Consider the following 21771-nt stretch of genomic DNA (forward strand, 5'->3'; position numbering starts at 1 on the left):
TGTTGTGAAGACCACTGTCGAACCTCTACCCTTAGTTATGAGCTAATAAAAGTGTTGGTTCTCCCTCCAATCACACTACAATTTTATTAAGTGAGCAGATGGGGGTGGGGCCGTCAGCACATCACCCTGCCAGCGAATCCCAGTTCACTGCTGTCACCTGAAGACACCCGTTGCTGGCCAGGTTCCAAGGCGAGTTTGGGCGTACCAGCCTTTACGGGGATTTCCAGGAGAGGGGGCGGCGCGGCCCAGCCCATACAGACAGTGCTAATAACTGTACAGTGGTCCTATGCACAATTAATCATTCAGGAATTTGATGGCGGAGGGGAAGAATCTTTCCTTGTGCCGCTGAGGGCTCTTCTTCAGTCTCCTGGACTTTTTCCCTGATGGTAGCAGAGTGAAGAGGGGACAGCCTGGGTGGTGGGGTCTTTGAGGAGAGAGGCTGCTTTAAGACCCCGCCTCAAATTGATGTCCTCGATGGAGTGAAGTCTAGTGCCTGTGAAGTCACAGGCCAAATTAACAACCCTCTGGAGTTTATTCTTGCCCTGAGAGTTGGCGCCTCTGTACCAGGAAGTGATGCAACCAGCCAGAATGCTCTCCACGGTACCACCTGTGGAATGTTTCGCGAATCTTTAGTAACAGGACAGAAGGGTCGATTCTGGGAATGGGTGAACATATAAAAACCCCGTCTCTTTTTTTTTAAAAATCCATACCTTTTGAAGAAGGGCTCAGGCCTGAAACGTCGGTGATCCATCTTTACCTCGTATGGACGCTATGAGTCGAGCTGGGCTCCTCTGGTGATTTTTTTCACTGCCCATCACAGTGTCTACAGACTTTGGTGTTTCACTCATGAAGTAGAAGGAGCGGACCCAGGATATGGCATGAACACGGGTCAACAACACCGTGGAATCTGGGCCCAACTTAGAGTCAAATTTTCTCGATTTATTTTTAAATCGAGACGCACAGCCTGGTTACGGGCCCTTCCGGCCCGGGGCTCCCAATTTACACCCCATTCACCTGCAACCCCACCCCCACCCTGGTGCGTTTCAAATGGTGGGAGGAAACCGGAGCCCCCAGGGGAAAATGGACACTGGGAGAACGTGAAAACTCCTCACAGACAGCGCTAGATTGATACCCTGGTCCCGATCGCTGGCCTTGTAAAGGCATTGCACTAACCGCCATGCCCACCGAACTTTGAGGGGATGATGGGGTCCAATCATAGTCGATAAAGAGCATCCTGATGTTTGCGACTCTGTTAAGGCAGGTCAGAGCCCGGTGCCTTTTACAGTCAGAGAAAGAGACCCTCCCCAGAGTCACTGCGTGTCTAGATTCCACCAGCTCCCGCAGAGTCCCGTCCAAACCGCAGGCAACCTGAGCTCCAGATCCGAACCACCCCCACCCCCCGACACAGTCAGAGGCACTCCAGCACCCTCGGCACCTCCCCGGCGTTGCCGGATCCGATACCCGGGACCCTTCCACCTCCAGCCCAGTTCCGAGCCGGCCCCTCCATGGTCCGCGGCGGTCAAACTTGTCATCGCCTGTTTTCTGGGATATAGAAGGATATGGATTTAGAACATATATGGTTATATTTATATGGTTCAGCCCATCGAAGTTCTTCGCTGCCCAGGCGCTCCGGAGCTCAGCGCCGTGGCCGCTCAAGACGGGAGCTGACGCGCTTCAACACTAGCCTTCCGGCTGCCGGGGTGAACGTGGGCTTGGTTTTTCCATGTTTAAGAAGGATCTGGACAGGCACGTGGGTGTGGACTAGGCGCAGGGAGGGACGAGGGAAAAGAAGTGGGTCAGCACAGACTGGAAGGGCCGAAGGGGTCTGTTTCAGTTCCGTCATGATCTATGGCCACTGCGCCTGCCGTGAATTTCTCTGCCCACTTCCTGAATCAACCCCGCTGCTTCTTATTACAACTGGAGCCGTTGAACTTTCACAGTAATTGCAAGGGTGGATTGTAGAACATTTCAGGGAAATTTTGCCTGGTGGTTTATAAAAACGGAAGTGTATTTTAAATAATGTGACAGCCGGAGTTTTTTTTCCATTTCTTCAGTTTGTTTTAGCTCTCTTCAGAAATTGTAGTTTTCTTTCTTGTCCAAGCGAATCGTTTTGCATCTCTCCCCGCCAGCCCTGAATGTCCTCAGAACCCGATCTCCGGAGCCCTCCACCTGTCCCGGCTGGTGGCAGGAGTTCCCACCCCGGGTTGAGTCGCTCGCCGGCTCCGGGTCCCCCTGGGGACACTGACAGGTCGCCTCGCCCTCATCAAGGGTCCACCGCGATCCCGCACACCGGCCTCCAGTTCCACATCCAAGTGGGACTCCGCAGAGAGAGCGTCTCCATGAGACCTCAGGAGGCGTCGTTCGGGGAGGCCAGGGAACTGGCCCTCCATCTGATCTTGAACCAGGTAAGGCTGGGATTGGTGGGTTCCTTGGTGTGGGAGAAAATGCGGGGGTAGGGGGGAGGTTGTAACCGTTCTCCAAACCGCCCGACATTAGATTCCATCTGCTCCAAAGCAGCTGGCAATCCCGCAGAGTCCAATCATAGAACGATATAGCACAGAAACAGGCCCTTCAGCCCTTCTAGTCAGTGCTGAACTATTATTCTCCTTTGTCCCACTGACCTGTCCCAAGCCCATAGAGCTGCATACCCCTTCCATCCATGTACCTGTCCAAATTCTTCTTAAATGTTAAAATTGACACATTCACCACTTCAGCTCGTTCCACACCACCACCATTCTCTGTGTGAAGTTCCCCCTAAACTTTTGCCCTCTCACCCTTAACCCACATCCTCTAGTTTGTATCTCACCCACCCTCAATGGGAAAATTCCGACCTACATTTACTCCGTCTGTCCACCTCATAACTTTAAATACCTCGATCAAATCTCCCCTCGTTCTTTTACGCTGCAGGGAATAAAGCCCCAACCTGTTTAACCTTTCCTGTAACTCCATTCCTGAAGTCCCGGCAACATCTAGTAAATCTTCTCTGCCCTCTTTCGATCTTTCCTGTAGTTTGGTGAACAAAACTGCACACAATGTTCCAAATTTGGCCTCACCAATCTCTTGTACAACTTTACCATAACATCCCAGCTCCTGTACTCAATAATTTGATTAATGAAGGCCAAATCTGCCAAAATCTCTCTCTACAACCCTGTCCACCTGTGATGCCACTTTCAGGGAATTATGTATCTGTATTCCCAGATCCCTCTGTTCTGCCGCACTCCTCAGTGCCTGACCATTTACCGTGTACGTTCTTTCTTGGTTTATCCTTCCAAAATGCAATAAGGATCACACACAGAGTGAACCTCCCTCTGCACCATCCCGTCACACACCCCACCAGGGTCAAACACAGAGTGAACCTCCCTCCGCACCATCCCACCACACACTCCCGGAGTTAGACACAGAATGAAGCTCCCTCTGCACCTTCCCACCACACATTCCCGGGGTCAGACAGAGAGTGAAGCTCCCTCCGTACCATCCCGTCACACACTCCTGGGGTCAGGCACAGAGTGAAGCTCCCTCCACCAGCCAGCTGTGAAACTAAGAAAGCTGTGCATATCAGTGCAACCACGCTGTTGAAACTGCAACCTCACTAAGCAGAGAGGGGGGAAGGAGGGGATGACATCCTGCCCCTCAGCTCTGCTCAGGATGTGCGGCACAGTCCAACACCTCCTTGCTCATGTAGATGTTTCCACTCGCCTACACCTCTCTGCTCCTCCGACTTGCCAGTCCCTGCTCTTTGCACAGAATGCCTCACCCCCTCTCCAGCACGTTGCCCTGCCTGTAATGCTTCTTATTACAGTGGGAACTAAAGGATTATCAGTACAAGGGGTGTTTGATGGCTCTTGGCTTGTTGGAATTTTGGGGAATGAGGGGGATCTCATCGAAACATTTCGGAAGTTGAAAGGCATGGACAGGGTCGACGAAGAAAGGTAGTTTCCCCACGGGTGGGAGAGTCCAGGTCGAGAGGGCCCAACTTCAGGATTGAAGGGCATCTGCGGAGGGATTTCTTCTGCCAGTGGTGGGGGTGGGGGAAGTGAATTTGTTGCCGCAGGTGGTGGTAGAAGCCGGGCCATTGGATGTAGTTCAGACAGGCTGTTGATTAGCCAGGGCATCAAAGGCCAGATGAGATGGAGAATGGATCAGCACATGATGGGGCAGACTCGATGGGCTGAAGTGCCTATTTCTGCTCCTATGTCTTTTGGGCTGGTGGGGCTGATTGGAGTCACCCAGCCTTTCCCTCTATACCACATAATTTTATACATCCTTCTAAATCCCACCAAGTCCGGTCTCAGACGACTCGATCTCTCCTCATAGGCTGACCCCCCTATCCCTGGAATCGACCTGGTGAACCTCCTCTGTACCCACCTCCAAAGCCCGTCTGTCCTTCCTCGAGTAAGGAGACCAGAACTTCATGCAGATGCGGCCTCACCAGGACCTGGTCCAGTTGCAGCAGAATCTCCCTGCTCCTAAACTCAACCCCTCCAGTGACAAAGGCCAACATTCCATCTGCCTTCTTGTTGCCCAGTTGCACCCACAAACCAACCTTCTGTGATTCACGCACAAGCACTCCCAGGTCCTCCTGCACAGCCGCCCGCTGCAATCACTTCCCACTTAAATAATATTCTGATCCTCCATTTTTCATTCCAAAGTGGACAACCTCACATTGTACCCCATCTGCTGGACCCTTGCCCACTCGCTGAACTTATCGATATCTCTCCAGACCCTCCGTATCCTCTACACAATTTGCTATTCCACTCAATTTAGTGTCATCCACTCAACTTAGTTGCATAGTTCTAACGTCTTGCCTCTTCCCACTGCCCTGTGTCAATCTCAAGGTTCCTATCACTGCCCCTCATTGGCTCCTTGTTAAAATATGCCATCCTTTTAAAATTAGTGCCTCCTTTTGGACCTTGGACCTTCATTGCTGCTACCTCCACAGATGCTGCTGACTGGCTGAGTCTTCCTGGCAATTGTTTTTCTCTCTCTCAGGTTTCTACTTTATTTTATCACAATTTTCTGCTTTCTCGTGTCTTGCCTTGATCCCTGTGACCTGCTTCAGACCCTCGTTTGCCTCCAACTTCACCTGCTCACCACACAATGTCCACGGGGCTCACTGTGGCACCTCGCACCGGTGGTGGGGTGGAAGGGGAGGGGTTGGGGATCCAATAAAGCAGCAGCCCAGCCCCTAACCTGTGCCCAGGAAGTGGAGGGGGAACTGTGGCAGATGCAGAGTGCATGGACTAACTCCACTCAGGGAGTGGGGAGCGTCTTGTCACACCCCTGACCTGTGCCCAGGAGGTGGACGGGGAACTGTGGCAGATGCAGAGTGCATGTAGGGAGGGGTGGAGAGGATGGAGGAGGGGGTGAGGATGGAGGGGTGAGGAGGGAGGGGTGATGAGGAGGGAGGGTCAGCAGGGAGGGGCAGAGGATGAGGAGGGAGGGGCAGTGAGGGGGGTGAGAAGGGAGGGGCAGAGTGTAGGGGAGTGAAGAGAGATGGGCAGACAGGAGGGAGCACTACGGGGACGGGCAGTCCTCTCCTCGCACTGTAATGGGACATTAAACCATGGTTATGGTTAAACCCCCCCTTCACTGTGCCCCATTTCCCAGAACCATCCTCACTGCTTCTGCTATTGGCCCTGTGCAGGAAAGCCCCCACATTCATGACTGACTCTCACCTCTCTCACCACAGCCACTGGGCCACTTTACTAAACACCTCACTCCCTTCCAGGAAGCAGAGGGCCACAGGAACCAAATGGTCTGTGGCCCTTCAGCCGCAGATATCCTGCTGTCTCACCGGGTGATCAGCCCAGACTGCAGTCTGATCTGTGTTCCCTGCCTGTCAGAACTACGTCTCTTCTCCACTGTCTCCCCCACCTCACCAGGGATGGAATACTTCAGACACAGCCTCACCAAAGATGATCACAGAGACAGGGAGGGGTGTAGAGGGACTGGAAGGGGTCACAGAGACAGGGAGGGGTGTAGGGGACTGGAGAGAATTACAGAGACAGGGAGGGGTGTAGGGAACGAGGGTGTGACAGAGACAGGGAGGGGTGTAGGGAATGAGGGTGTTCCAGAACAGGGAGGGGTGTAGGGGACTGGAGGGGGGCTTTCAGAGACTGGAAGGGGTGTAGGGGACCAGAGGGGTTTACAGAGATAGGGAGGGGTCCAGAGGGGGTTACAGAGATAAGGAGGGGTGTCGGGACGGGAGGAGGATTTTCAGAGACTGGAAGGGGTGTAGGGGACTGGAAAGGGTTACAGAGACAGGGAGGGGTGTATGGGACTGGAAGGTGTTACAGTGACAGGGAGGAGTGGAGGGGACCAGAGGGGGTTGCTGAAACAGGGAGGGGTGGAGGGGACCAGAGGGTGTTACAGAGATAGGGAGGAATGTACGGGACTGGAGGGGGGGGGGGGTTTCAGAGACTGGAAGTTATGTTGGGGACTGGAGGGGGGGGTTTCAGAGATAGGAAGGGGTGTAGGGGATCAGAGGGGGTTACACAGACAGGGAGGGGTGTAGCGGACCAGAGGGGGTTACAGAGACAGGGAAGGGCGTAGGGGACCGGAGCGGTTGGTCAGTGGGTTGGTGTCAGGATCGGAGGTGCAGTCCATACGCAGGGTAGACCAAATGTTGGGGGGGGGGGGGGCTGTGGGACAAATTCCTCCGCCAGGAACTTTAACCTCCTCACACCTCTCAGTTCCCAGATGCCTCCACCTTCCAGCTGAGGCCTGCCCATCTGCTCCTGTTCCGCCATGACCAGAACTCCAAGAACATCCTTCTGAGGTTGTCGTCCTGCGACCTCATCCATGAGGGCGACCTGATCGAAGTGGTCCTGTCAGGTGAGTGGCTGCCCACGCAGGATGCCTGTTGGGGGTGAGGGCCAGGTGACCTGGGAGTGCTTGTGCTTCAGTTTGGTTTACAGGTGTAGGAGTTTAGAAACAGTTACTTTTTGATTATTGTAGGAGTTTAGAAACAGTTATAGAAGGTAGAAAAAGCAAGGAAATAGCTAAAATGTTCTTTGTGTAAAATGGCGCATGAAAAAGTAGACAAGATAACAGAGGAATTTAAGGAGATATAGAAATATGCACATACACACAAAGGGCTTGTTTAATAGGGGGTGGGGAAAGGAGGTGTGAGTACGGGATAGGAGAAAGTCGGAGTCAGTCAAGAGTCAGGCGAATAGGGAAAAGTGCCAAACCAATCCAAGAAGGATAAATGTAAGAAAAATGTAAGGGGAGGTGAATTGAAAAATGTATAAAAACAAAGGAGCTTCCCGCCCTCGGTGTACTTTCCCGAGGTAGGGGGAGAGTACCCAACCTTGCAATGTTGTAAATGTAAATAAATGTTCTTTGTTCTCAACTTTTGTCTCGAGCATATTTTGTGAACGTGAAGGCACTTCTCACACAGGTGCAGCAGGATGATAAATTAAAATTTAAAGATGACGGAACAGGCCCTTTGCCGCCAATTTCCACCCTACGCCCCTGGTACATTTGTAAACTGGAGCCCCCAGGGGAAACCCACACAGACACAGGGAGAAGATTCGAAAGCCTTACGCAGACTACGCGAGGTTTGAACCCTAGTCGCTGGGATTGTAACTGTGTTACACCAACCTCTAATGTTGGGTTTCATTGCTGGAGGGATTGTAGCTAAGAGCAGGAGGGGTACTCGGTGGGCCTGGCAGGGTGGTTCCCTGAGAGGATGTCCCCGGTGGCAGGGTGACAGATCTACAGGCCATTCCTGGCAGCGGAGCCCAGCAACCAGAACCGATGGGGGTGAGGGGGGAAAAGGGAAGGGGTAAAGCACCCGAGGCCCATCGGTCTTTCCGGCACCTTCCAGGGCGCAGGAGCCTGCGCTGAGGGGCACACTGGGCCTTGGCGCGGCCAACACGAGGGCGACGACCCGCAGTCTGGAGACCGGTCACCGAGACCAACAGACAGGGGAGAACTGACAAGAGGCCAGAGGGATGGTAACTGGACAGGGAGAAAGAATACAACTATTTACACTGATGGGAACATATTGATAATGTCTTACACATGAAAAGACTTGGAACAATTAATTTTTTTTGGAAATAGTTCTTTTTATTTAAAAATCAATGCAATTAATACCATCATAAATTATGTTAAAAGCTCACAAGTACCCTGCTGACTTATTTATGAAGAATAAAGAGAAAAGCCTCTTATTAACTCCTGCTACCCCTCCAACCCTTACCCACCCCGACTGAAGACTAATTCCAAAAATATAGGATAACATAGTTACACATGGAGGGAAAACACAGAATTCTGTGGACACCGGAGGTTAAATGAAAAACACAAATGCGAGAGAAACTCAGCAGGTCCAACAGTGCCTTTATGTAGCAACTGTCAAAATACAGAACTGACGTTTCCAGCTTGAAACGGAGATTGAGACAAGGGGGTAGAAACAGAGGAGTCAAGACAGGGGGGCTTGAAACAGCGGGGTCAAAAGAGAGGGGGTCAAGACAGAGCGGTGGAAATAGAGGGGTTGAGACAGAGGGATCAAGGCGGGGGGTTCAAGATATGGAGGATCAAGGCAGAGGGATCAAAATGGGGGGGTTAGTGAGGGTGGGAGATGATAGGTGGGGAAGGGAGGACTGCAAGAAAGGGGGAGGAGTCAAGGCTGGGCAGAGGGAGAAAGGGAGTAGGAACTGGAAGGACTAGTTGAAGGTTGGGGGGGGAGAACGGAAAGCTGATCAGTGGAATGCGGTGAACTCAATGCTCCTGCCCTGGGGGTGGAGGGGGCCCGGATAATAAACATGGTGCTCTTCCCCCAGTCTGAGGGTGGTCAGGCCATGGGCAGGTACACGAGCTTGAGCGCAGGACCCGGAATCGAAATGGTCGGCTGTTGGGGAAGTGGGTATGCTGGCGGACGGAGAAGAGGTGCTGGCCTCTCTCTGGCATTGAGGAGGTTACGTATCGAGCAAGCATGACCAATTTTTTTTTAATTTTTCACACTATAAACCATATTGATCAAGATACATACATTTTACTTCTTAAATATATACAGTGTCGTTTTCTCCCCCCTTCCCATTTATTTAAAGTTCAGAATATAAGGTACATTAAACCTGTCAAACAATGTTGTCACTCAATAAAAATAAACAAGAAATTCCACTGAGTCAGTTCTTTTCATTCTCTTCTCCTTCTGTCATTTTAGGTGGTAGATGTCCACGGTAGGTTTTCTCTATTATGTTTCATGTATGGCTCCCATATTTGTTCAAATATTGTAATGTTATTTCTTAAATTATATGTTATTTTTTTCTAATGGAATACATTTATTCATTTCTATATACCATTGTTGTATTCTCAAGTTATCTTCTAATTTCCAGGCTGACATAATACATTTTTTTGCTACAGCTAGAGCTATCATAACAAATCTTTTTTGTGCACCATTCAAATCGAGTCCAAATTCTTTGTTTTTATGTTAATTAGGAGGAAGATCTCTGGGTTTTTTGGTATATTGTTTTTTGTGATTTTATTTAATATCTGGTTTAGATCTTCCCAAATTTTTTTCACTTTTTCACATGTCCAAATTGCATGAATTGTTGTTCCCATTTCCTTTTTACAGCGAAAACATCTGTCAGATACTGTTGGGTCCCATTTATTTAACTTTTGAGGTGTAATGTATAGCCTGTGTATCCAGTTATATTGTATCATATGTAACCTCGTGTTTATTGTATTTCTCATAGTTCCTGAGCATAACTTCTCCCATGTTTCATTCTTTATCTTTATGTTTAGATATTGTTCCCATTTTTGTTTAGTTTTACCATTTGTTTCCTCATTCTCCTTTTCTTGTAGTTTAATATACATGTTTGTTACAAATTTTTTGATTGTCATTGTGTCTGCAATCACATATTCAAAATTACTTCCCTCTGGTAACCTCAGACTGCTTCCCAATTTGTCCTTCAAGTAGGATTTCAGTTGGTAGTATGCCATCACTGTATCGTGAGTTATATTATATTTATCCTTCAGTTGTTCAAAGGATAATAATTTATTTCCCGAAAAACAATTTTCTATTCTTTTGATCCCTTTTTTCACCCATTCTCTAAAGGAAAGGTTATCTATTGTAAAAGCGATTAGCTGATTTTGCGTCAGTATTAGTTTTGGTAGTTGGCAATTTGTTTTATTCCTTTCTACATGAATCTTCTTCCAAATGTTGAGCAGATGATGTAATACTGGAGAATTCCTACGTTGTACCAATTTTTCATCCCATTTATATATATTCAGGTATCGTCTCCCCTATTTTATCTAGTTCTAATCTAGTCCAATCTGGCTTTTCCCATGTTTGATAAAAATCTGATAGGTATCTTAATTGTGTGGCTCTATAATAATTTTTAAAGTTTGGCAGTTGTAAGCCTCCTTGTTTATACCATTCTGTTAATTTATCTAGTGCTATCCTCGGTTTCCCCCCTTTCCATAAAAATTTCCTTATTATTTTCTTTAACTCCTTGAAGAATTTCTCTGTTAAGTGTATTGGTAATGCCTGAAATAGGTATTGTATCGTTGGAAAAATGTTCATTTTAATACAGTTTATCCTTCCTATCAGTGTTAGTGGTAAGTCTTTCCAATGCTCTAAGTCGTCTTGTAATTTTTTCATTAGTGGATAATAATTGAGTTTATATAGATGGCCGAGATTTTTATTTATTTGTATACCTAGGTATCTTATTGCTTGCATTTGCCATCTGAATGGTGATTCCTTCTTAAATTTTGAGAAATCCGCATTATTCATTAGCATTGCTTCACTTTTATTTGCGTTAATCTTGTACCCCGACACTTCTCCATATTCCTTCAATTTCCTATGTAATTCTTCTATTGATATTTCTGGTTCTGCTAAGTATACTATAGTGTCATCTGCAAATAGATTGATTTTATATTCCTTGTCTTTTATTTTTATCCCTTTTATTTTATTTTCTGTTCTTATCAGTTCTGCTAGTGGTTCTATGGCTAATGCAAACAATAAAGGAGATAGTGGGCATTCCTGCCTTGTTGATCTGCTTAAGTTAAATTGTTTTGATATATATCCATTTACTGTCACTTTCGCCAATGGCCCCTTATATAATGCTTTAATCCGATTAATATATTTCTCTGGTAAGCTGAATTTTTGTAGTACTTTGAATAAATAATTCCATTCTACTCTGTCAAAGGCCTTCTCTGCGTCTAAAGCAACCGCTACTGTTGGAGCTTTATTTCCTTCCACTGCATGAATTAAGTTAATAAATTTACAGATATTGTCTGTTGTTCATCTTTTTTTAATAAATCCAGTTTATTCTAGATTTACTATTTTTGGTACATAGTTGGCTAATCTGTTTGCTAATAGTTTAGCTATTATCTTATAATCTGTGTTAAATAAAGATATTGGTCTATATGACGCTGGTGCGAGTGGATCTTTCCGTCTTTGGTATTACTGTAATTATTGCTGTTTTGCATGAATCTGGTAAGCTTTGTGTTTTATCAATCTGGTTGATTACTTCCAGAAGGGGAGGAATTAATAAATCTTTAAATGTTTTATAGAATTCTATTGGGAATTCATCCTCTCCTGGTGTTTTATTATTTGGTAGTTTTTTTTATTATCTCTTGTATTTCTTCTATTTCAAATGGTTCTGTTAATTTATTTTGTTCCTCTGTTTGTAATTTTGGTAGTTCAATTTTAGTTAAAAATTAATCTATTTTGTCCTCTTTCCCTTCGTTTTCCGTTTGGTATAATTGTTCGTAGAATTCTCTGAAGTTTTCATTAATCTCCGTTGGATTATATGTAATTTGCCTGTCTTTTTTCCATAATGCCAATACCATTCTCTTAGTTTGTTCTGTCTTAAGCTGCCACACTAGAATTTTGTGCGTTTTTTCCCCGAGTTCATAATATTTCTGTTTTGTCTTCATTATGTTCTTCTCCACCTTATATGTTTGTAGTGTTTCATATTTTATTTTTTTATCTGCCAATTCTCTTCTTTTAGTTGTGTCTTCCTTCATTGCTAATTCTTTTTCTATATTTGCTATTTCCCTTTCCAACTGCTCTGTTTCCTGATTGCAGTCCTTCTTCATGTTAGTTACATAACTTATTATTTGCCCTCTGATGAACGCTTTCATTGCGTCCCATAGTATAAACTTATCTTTCACTGATTCCATATTTATTTCAAAGTACATTTTAATTTGTCGTTCAATTAATTCTCTAAAATCCTGCCTTTTAAGTAGCATGGAATTTAATCTCCATCTATACATTCTTGGAGGGATGTCCTCTAACTCTATTGTCAATATCAGGCGTGAGTGGTCTGATAATAGTCTAGCTTTATATTCTGTTTTCCTAACTCTGTCTTGCATGCGAGCTGATAACAGGAATAGGTCTATTCTTGAGTATGTTTTATGTCTACCCGAATAATATGAATATTCCTTTTCCTTTGGGTGTTGTTTCCTCCATATATCCAAAAGTTGCATTTCTTGCATCAATTTAATTATAAATTTGCTTACTTTGTTCTTTCTGTTAATTTTTTTTCCCAGTTTTATCCATGTTTGAATCCAAATTAAGGTTGAAATCCCCTCCTATTATTATGTTCTCTTGTGTGTCTGCTATCTTCAGAAAAATATCTTGCATAAATTTTTGATCTTCTTCGTTAGGTGAATATACATTGAGTAAATTCCAAAACTCCGAATATATCTGACATTTTATCATTACATGTCTCCCTGCTGGATCTATTATTTCCTCTTCTATTTTAATTGGTACATTTTTACTGATTAATATAGCTACTCCTCTAGCTTTTGAATTATATGACGCTGCTGTTACATGTCCTATCCAATCTCTCTTTAATTTCTTGTGTTCCACTTCAGTTAAGTGTGTTTCTTGTACGAATGCTATATCAATTTTTTCTTTTTTCAGTAAATTTAGAAGTTTCTTCCTTTTGATTTGGTTATGTATTCCATTAATATTTAAAGTCATATAGTTCAACATAGCCATTTCATACTTTGTTTATCTTTCCTTTCTGTTTCCTCGTCATCACCTTTCCTTCTTATCCATTTCTGCTTTCTTTTTTTGAACACTTTATAAGACAATATTTCTAAAACAAAACATTTCCCTTATTCTCCTATCTAAAATTTCTTTAACCCCACTATCCCCTCCCCTTCCTGAGTTGCCCTTTGTCCCTTGTCGGGCAACCACATCTCCCCTCTCCATTTGGATTTGCAAATTCACTCGCAAGCGTCAACTGATTTCGCAGTGACAGTAACTCTTCCCCACCCAGCCCCCCCGAAAAGATTTTAATCTTCATATACAACAAAGGTCATTCTCTTAATTCCCCCCATACTTCCTTTCTTCCCCTTCTTAGTTCTTATCTATATTCTATTTTTTATATATATATACACATACACACATACATATAGTTTGTGGTCATTTTTGCTCTCGTTACATATCTTCCTCTCTCTGTCTGTTTTGTAGTTGTTCTGCAAATTTTCTTGCTTCCTCCGGATCCAAGAATAGTCTGTTTTGCTGCCCTGGAATAACTATTTTAAATACCGCTGGATACTTTAGCATAAATTTATATCCTTTTTTCCATAGGATCGTTTTTGCTGTATTAAACTCCTTCCTCTTCTTCAGGAGTTCAAAACTTATATCTGGATAGAAAAAAATTTTTTGACCTTTGTATTCCAGTGGTTTTTTGTCTTCTGTTATTTTCCTCATTGCTTTCTCCAATATATTTTCTCTTGTTGTATATCTTAGGAATTTTACTAGAATGGATCTTGGTTTTTGTTGTGGTTGTGGTTTAGGGGCTAATGTTCTATTTCCATTTCTTCCTGTAATTCTGGTCTTCCTAGGACCCTGGGGATCCATTCTTTTATAAATTCTCTCATATTCTTGCCTTCTTCATCTTCCTTAAGGCCCGCTATCTTTATATTGTTTCTTCTATTATAATTTTCCATTATATCTATCTTCTAAGCTAACAGCTCTTGTGTCTCTTTTACTTTTTTATCAGATTCTTCTAATTTCTTTTTTAAGTCATCTACTTCCATTTCTACGGCTGTTTCTCGTTCTCCACCTTGTCCACTCTTTTTCCTATATCTGACATGATCATCTCTAATCTATTCATTTTTTCTTCTGTACTTTTTACTCTTCTTTTTATTTCACTGAATTATTGTGACTGCCATTCTTTTACTGATTCCATATATTCTTTAAAAAATATATATCCATGTACTTGCCCTTCCCTTCATCTTCCATTTATCTGAGTTCTTCCTCTTCTTCTTCTGAGTCCACTCCAGGATCTGTGTCCTTTACCTCTGTCTCTTCTGGTTTTCTTGTTGGTTTGTTTGTTTTATTTTGTTGGGTATTTTTGGTCTTCTTATTTTTACTAGAAATGTCTTGCTGCTGGTCTTCTTCCTCTGGGTTGGTCGTCTGTTGTTTCTTTGATTTCTTTTTACTCTCTTCTTTCTTGCTCTTGTTATTTTCTGTGTTTTCCTCTTGCTGCTTTGTTGTGGTTGTCAATTTCAGCTGTGGAGATCGACTCCTCAGCTGGTCCCCCCTCCCGTCAGTGTTATTTTTGTTTTGCGCATCGCGCATGCGCGAGGAGTCGCGGATGCGTGTTTGCGCACTTTTGTTTGGCTCCGTGAGCCATTTTTGAGTTCGGGGCTTCAACTGACCTTAGGGAGCAGGCTTCTCTCTTCGCGGCGGGCCTCCTCGGACAGGTAAGGCCTTCACCTTCTTCTTCCGACGTCCTTTCTTCTTCTCTTCTTCCCATTGCTATTGGCTTTTCTTTTTTCACTGCCATTTTCTCCACACCTTTACTTTCACTTTATTTTGGTTTTTGTGTTTGTGCCTGTTTTTTCAGTCTTTTTTTTTACTTTTCTGGAGAGGGCTGGAATTCCCCGACCGGCCACTACTCCATCACGTGACTCCTAAGCATGACTAATTTTAAGGGAAAGCTTCACCAATCTGGAGAAGTCGACATCTGGTCAGAGAGCGCCTAGATGGAATTTTCCCCCCAATTTAACAGATGGTCTTGGTAGGATAGCAGATAAGGCCATGGAATTGAAGGGTTTGACCCCCCCCCTCGTGGGAGACCCCTGCCACCGGTGCTCAGCCAAGCGATTTCCCCCCCCACCCCGGGGCCTGTGCCCCAGCCTCCCCCCCGCCCTGAGGTAGAGAGCGGCGCAGATGAGGTTCTTCGGCTTTTGCCCGCCGTCAGGCAAACTTGGAGTCACTGTGATAATCACTCCTCACGACAGGAGGAAGCGAGAGGGAGCCCCTTCAGAGACACCAGCTGCATGGTTTGGGGCGGAGGGGGGGGGGGTCGCTGTTACTGTACCGGCAATCGGGACTGGGGAGGGGGGGGGTTGAATCCCGCACTGTCTATAAGGAGTTTTACATTCTCTCCGTGTCCGCGTGGGTTTCGAAACGTACCGGTGTGTAGGTTAACGGGGTGTAAATTGGGCACCCTGGGCTCATGGGTCGAAAGGGCCACGAAAGGGCTGTGCATCTAAATTTAAAATTTAAGACTTTTAAAAAAACACATTTTAGGATGAAGCACTGTACATTATGACTCTGTAAGACTCAACACAATGGCCATGTGTTTGTTAACTGATCCAATCATTCTCCTTGTGATAGGGTCTGCTCTGAAAAGTGTGAGGGAGATTTTCCCCCACATTCTCCAGGTTCATTCCTACAAGGTGCCGACTTTCTGTAACCACTGTGGGGAGATGCTGTGGGGCCTTGTCAGACAGGGCCTGAAGTGTGCAGGTAAATCGTCCCCCTTCCCCACTCCCCTCCCCTCCTCCACTGCCCCCTCCACACCCTGCCCCTCCGTTCCTCTACCCATCACCTCCCTCACTCACCCTTCCCCATCCCCTCCTCACTCCTCCTTCCCCTCCCTCACTCCCCTTTCTCCACTCTCCATCCCCTTCCTTACCATCCCCATCAACTCCCTCACTCCCTGTCCCCTCCCACACTCCCCCTTCCCCACTCCTTGTCCTGTCCCTCACTCTCCCCATCCTCTCCCTCATTCCCCATCCTCTCCCTCATTCCCCATCCTCTCCCTCATTCCCCATCCTCTCCCTCATTCCCCATCCTCTCCCTCATTCCCCATCCTCTCCCTCATTCCCCATCCTCTCCCTCATTCCCCATCCTCTCCCTCATTCCCCATCCTCTCCCTCATTCCCCATCCTCTCCCTCATTCCCCATCCTCTCCCTCATTCCCCATCCTCTCCCTCATTCCCCATCCTCTCCCTCATTCCCCATCCTCTCCCTCATTCCCCATCCTCTCCCTCATTCCCCATCCTCTCCCTCATTCCCCATCCTCTCCCTCATTCCTTGTCCCACTTCCCCTCCCCACCCTGCCTCTTCCTCTCCCCATCCCTTACTTAATCTCCCGTCCCTCCCCGTCCCCTCCCACACTCTCCCTGTCCCCTCCCACACTCTCCCCGTCCCCTCCCACACTCTCCCCGTCCCCTCCCACACTCTCCCCGTCTCCTCCATCCACCCTGCTACTCCTTCCCTTCTATCCTCTTCCCCCCATCCTGCCTCTCCCTGCCCTCCCTCCAGACCCTCCCCTTCTTTTCTACCCCCTTGCATTAACCAGTCGTCCTTCCATCTGATCCATCAACTGCTCTGACCTCCCCCTCACTGATCAGCTCTTCCCTTGTCACCGCTCCCTAACACCCCCGTCACCGCTCCCTAACACCCCCCCGTCACCGCTCCCTAACACACACCCCCGTCACCGCTCCCTAACACACACCCCCGTCACCGCTCCCTAACACACACCCCCGTCACCGCTCCCTAACACACACCCCGTCACCGCTCCCTAACACACACCCCCGTCACCGCTCCCTAACACACACCCCCGTCACCGCTCCCTAACGCGCACCCCCGTCACCGCTCCCTAACGCGCACCCCCGTCACCGCTCCCTAACGCGCACCCCCGTCACCGCTCCCTAACGCGCACCCCCGTCACCGCTCCCTAACGCACACCCCCGTCACCGCTCCCTAACGCACACCCCCGTCACCGCTCCCTAACGCACACCCCCGTCACCGCTCCCTAACGCACACCCCCGTCACCGCTCCCTAACGCACACCCCCGTCACCGCTCCCTAATGCACACCCCCGTCACCGCTCCCTAACGCACACCCCCGTCACCGCTCCCTAACGCACACCCCCGTCACCGCTCCCTAACGCACACCCCCGTCACCGCTCCCTAACGCACACCCCCGTCAAAACTCCATTGCACCCCCACACCGCTCCCTAACAACCCCCACCGCTGTATCTGCAGGTTGTGGGCTGGATTTCCACAAACGCTGTGCGTACAAGATTCCCAACAACTGCAGCAGGAACAGTTGCTTCCCTCCCCACAAGGCCGGCCAGAAGGACGAGGTAGGACCTGGTACCTCTCTGACCCTGGGACACCTGGCAGCCGGAGACCAGGAAGCCCACTCTATCTGGGGGAATGGGGCCCGCACACACATGGACACACACAGATATATGCACACGCAGACACACATGCACACACACTCACACACACAGACTCACAGATACAAACTCACACACACTTAGATAAACACAAACACGCACACACTCTCACTGAGAGACACACACTAACATACACTCACTAACACCCACACAAACACACACTCCTTAACACACACACACTAACATACAAACACTAACACTCACACACACATTTCCTGGTGGATTGTGGCATGAATCTTTTCTCAGTGAACACACCAACCTTTCTTCGCACTTTTCTCTCCCCTTCTCCTCTGCATCATTGTCCTCTTTTGTTAACTCTCTCTCTTGTGCCTCTATCTGTCCCCTTCCCTCTTCCCTCCCACCCCACTTTTCTTCCCTCCCACTCCCCACCTCGCAGACCTGCTGGACTCCCCTCTCCCTACAGGCCCCTTGGGCTGTTGGGGCCAGCTCGAGGAGACACCCCCAGTTGGGGGGCCGGCCCCCATGGATGGACCAGCTGGAGCTGGGCCATGTGAGAGTGCCGCACACCTTCCACGTCCACTCGTACAGCCGGCCTACTGTGTGCCAGCAGTGTTGGCTCCTGCTCCGGGGCCTCTTCCGGCAGGGCATGCAGTGCCGGGGTGAGTTGGGACAGGGCTCCAGGGGTCTGGGTGGGGGGGGGGGGGCAGAGTGGTGAGAGGGCCTGGTGATCTGTGGAGGTGAAGCGAGGGTATCCGAGGATCCAGGGAGAGAGACAAGTGGGCCAATGGGGTTGAGGAGGGGGTCTGGGGGGAGTGGGGAGGGGCCCCAGGGGTAATAGGAAGGGGGGAGTGGAGATGGGGGGAGTAGGGATAGGGAAAGTGTGGACAGGGCTCTAGGGATCTGGGAGGAGTGGGGAGGGTGTCCAAGGGGAGTAGAGCTAGGGGGTTCAGGGGGGAGTGGGGTGGGGGTCCATGGGGGGAGTGGGGATGGCGGAATTGGAACGGGGGAGTGGGTACAGGGAGAGTAGGTTGGGGGACCAGGGGGAGAGGGGGGCAGGGGGAGTGGGGATGGATGAGATGTGTCAAGGTGTGGGGAGGGAAGGGCTGGGATTGGGGTCTGTGGGTGGGGGTACCCATGTCAGGGGTGAGCCCTTGCCCATGTCCTCTCAATCCCCCACCATTCTCTCTCTGCCCTGGATAGACTGCAGGTTTAACTGCCACAAGCGGTGCATGGAGCACGTCCCGAACGACTGTCTGGGAGAAGCCCCTATGTTGAACGGAGAAGGTGAGTGCCTTGCCCTTGGGAAGTTGGAGGCAACATTGCATTTGCGTCCGCCTTCCCCCCTGTCCAGGCACGTTATGGGACAGGACCGCACCTGGGGAGAAAGGGGGGGGGGTCAGGTCAGTTCGATGGGCTCTGGATATCCTGAACAAGTCACGAGAGGCTGAACAGCCTCCTGATCCCTTGAACTAGTCTGGAGGGGCTGAACGGCCTCTGGAGCCGGTCTGGAGGGGCTGAACGGCCTCTGGAGCCGGTCTGGAGGGGCCTGAACGGCCTCTGGAGCCGGTCTGGAGGGGCTGAACGGCCTCTGGAGCCGGTCTGTAGGGGCTGAACGGCCTCTGTGTTCCCTGAACCAGGCTCAAGGAGCTGAATGGTCTGATCCGGGCTGGTCGCAAGGAGTTAAATGGCTGAACTGGGCTAGTCTTTATGGGCAAAATGGCCTCATCCAGGCCAGTCGGTGGGCTCAGGGGCCTCATCCAGGCCAGTCGGTGGGCTCAGGGGCCTCATCCAGGCCAGTCGGTGGGCTCAGGGGCCTCATCCAGGCCAGTCGGTGGGCTCAGGGGCCTCATCCAGGCCAGTCGGTGGGCTCAGGGGCCTCATCCAGGCCAGTCGGTGGGCTCAGGGGCCTCATCCAGGCCAGTCGGTGGGCTCAGGGGCCTCATCCAGGCCAGTCGGTGGGCTCAGGGGCCTCATCCAGGCCAGTCGGTGGGCTCAGGGGCCTCATCCAGGCCAGTCGGTGGGCTCAGGGGCCTCATCCAGGCCAGTCGGTGGGCTGAATGGCCTCCCCTGTTCTAACACACAATTGCACCTCTAGAGGGCCAGAATTCAGAAGCAGGACATCCGCTGGGGAAAGGCAAGGTGGAGATCCGTCTATCTGATACCAGGCTTCTGGACAAGGTGGAAGATGACCCAAACCCAGATCGGGGCTCACTGTCAGACTGGCGCCAGGACCCTCATGATGAGCCCCTCAGGTAGGTCCCTCTGACAGAGGCTGGACAAATCTGGGATCCGCGGAAAATCGGCTTCCTTGGCCAAGCAGCTCACAGACGGTGTGGGGGTGATGTGGGCTCAACCTTCCCACGGGGGGCGATCCCTCCGTCCCCCCGCGAGGGGGCGATCCCTCCGTCCCCCCGCGAGGGGGCGATCCCTCCGTCCCCCCGCGAGGGGGCGATCCCTCCGTCCCCCCGCGAGGGGGCGATCCCTCCGTCCCCCCGCGAGGGGGCGATCCCTCCGTCCCCCCGCGAGGGGGCGATCCCTCCGTCCCCCCGCGAGGGGGCGATCCCTCCGTCCCCCCGCGAGGGGGCGATCCCTCCGTCCCCCCGCGAGGGGGCGATCCCTCCGTCCCCCCGCGAGGGGGGCGATCCCTCCGTCCCCCCGCGAGGGGGCGATCCCTCCGTCCCCCCGCGAGGGGGCGATCCCTCCGTCCCCCCGCGAGGGGGCGATCCCTCCGTCCCCCCGCGAGGGGGCGATCCCTCCGTCCCCCCCGCGAGGGGGCGATCCCTCCGTCCCCCCGCGAGGGGGCGATCCCTCCGTCCCCCCGCGAGGGGGCGATCCCTCCGTCCCCCCGCGAGGGGGCGATCCCTCCGTCCCCCCGCGAGGGGGCGATCCCTCCGTCCCCCCGCGAGGGGGCGATCCCTCCGTCCCCCCGCGAGGGGGCGATCCCTCCGTCCCCCCCGCGAGGGGGCGATCCCTCCGTCCCCCCGCGAGGGGGCGATCCCTCCGTCCCCCCGCGAGGGGGCGATCCCTCCGTCCCCCCGCGAGGGGGCGATCCCTCCGTCCCCCCGCGAGGGGGCGATCCCTCCGTCCCCCCGCGAGGGGGCGATCCCTCCGTCCCCCCGCGAGGGGGCGATCCCTCCGTCCCCCCGCGAGGGGGCGATCCCTCCGTCCCCCCGCGAGGGGGCGATCCCTCCGTCCCCCCGCGAGGGGGCGATCCCTCCGTCCCCCCGCGAGGGGGCGATCCCTCCGTCCCCCCGCGAGGGGGCGATCCCTCCGTCCCCCCGCGAGGGGGCGATCCCTCCGTCCCCCCGCGAGGGGGCGATCCCTCCGTCCCCCCGCGAGGGGGCGATCCCTCCGTCCCCCCGCGAGGGGGCGATCCCTCCGTCCCCCCGCGAGGGGGCGATCCCTCCGTCCCCCCGCGAGGGGGCGATCCCTCCGTCCCCCCGCGAGGGGGCGATCCCTCCGTCCCCCCGCGAGGGGGCGATCCCTCCGTCCCCCCGCGAGGGGGCGATCCCTCCGTCCCCCCGCGAGGGGGCGATCCCTCCGTCCCCCCGCGAGGGGGCGATCCCTCCGTCCCCCCGCGAGGGGGCGATCCCTCCGTCCCCCCGCGAGGGGGCGATCCCTCCGTCCCCCCGCGAGGGGGCGATCCCTCCGTCCCCCCGCGAGGGGGCGATCCCTCCGTCCCCCCGCGAGGGGGCGATCCCTCCGTCCCCCCGCGAGGGGGCGATCCCTCCGTCCCCCCGCGAGGGGGCGATCCCACCGTCCCCCCCCCGCCACGGGGTGCCACGGGGGGATCCCTCCGTCCTCCCCCTCCCACGAGGGGATCCCTCCCCCTCCCACGAGGGGATCCCTCCCCCTCCCACGAGGGGATCCCTCCCCCTCCCACGAGGGGATCCCTCCCCCTCCCACGAGGGGATCCCTCCCCCTCCCACGAGGGGATCCCTCCCCCTCCCACGAGGGGATCCCTCCCCCTCCCACGAGGGGATCCCTCCCCCTCCCACGAGGGGATCCCTCCCCCTCCCACGAGGGGATCCCTCCCCCTCCCACGAGGGGATCCCTCCCCCTCCCACGAGGGGATCCCTCCCCCTCCCACGAGGGGATCCCTCCCCCTCCCACGAGGGGATCCCTCCCCCTCCCACGAGGGGATCCCTCCCCCTCCCACGAGGGGATCCCTCCCCCTCCCACGAGGGGATCCCTCCCCCTCCCACGAGGGGATCCCTCCCCCTCCCACGAGGGGATCCCTCCCCCTCCCACGAGGGGATCCCTCCCCCTCCCACGAGGGGATCCCTCCCCCTCCCACGAGGGGATCCCTCCCCCTCCCACGAGGGGATCCCTCCCCCTCCCACGAGGGGATCCCTCCCCCTCCCACG

At 51.6% G+C, this 21771-nt stretch overlaps 1 protein-coding gene across 2 annotated transcripts in view; it reads left to right on the forward strand.

The window, feature by feature from the left end:
• The first annotated feature begins 2112 nt into the window (after window positions 1-2112).
• LOC138740857 (serine/threonine-protein kinase D3-like) overlaps window positions 2113-21771 on the forward strand; it is a 32299-nt gene continuing 12640 nt past the window's right edge. The window contains exons 1-7 of one of the 2 annotated variants that reach the window (XM_069894077.1): window positions 2113-2405; window positions 6693-6834; window positions 15590-15721; window positions 17247-17347; window positions 17841-18063; window positions 18605-18688; window positions 19500-19656. In XM_069894077.1, coding sequence (XP_069750178.1) covers window positions 2136-2405; window positions 6693-6834; window positions 15590-15721; window positions 17247-17347; window positions 17841-18063; window positions 18605-18688; window positions 19500-19656 — 1109 coding nt within the window. In that variant the 5' untranslated portion in view covers window positions 2113-2135. The remainder of the gene's footprint in view (window positions 2406-6692; window positions 6835-15589; window positions 15722-17246; window positions 17348-17840; window positions 18064-18604; window positions 18689-19499; window positions 19657-21771) is intronic. The other variant, XM_069894078.1, reaches the window with a different exon arrangement.

Source organism: Narcine bancroftii, chromosome 8, assembly GCF_036971445.1.
Source record: "Narcine bancroftii isolate sNarBan1 chromosome 8, sNarBan1.hap1, whole genome shotgun sequence".
Lineage (NCBI taxonomy): Eukaryota > Metazoa > Chordata > Chondrichthyes > Torpediniformes > Narcinidae > Narcine > Narcine bancroftii.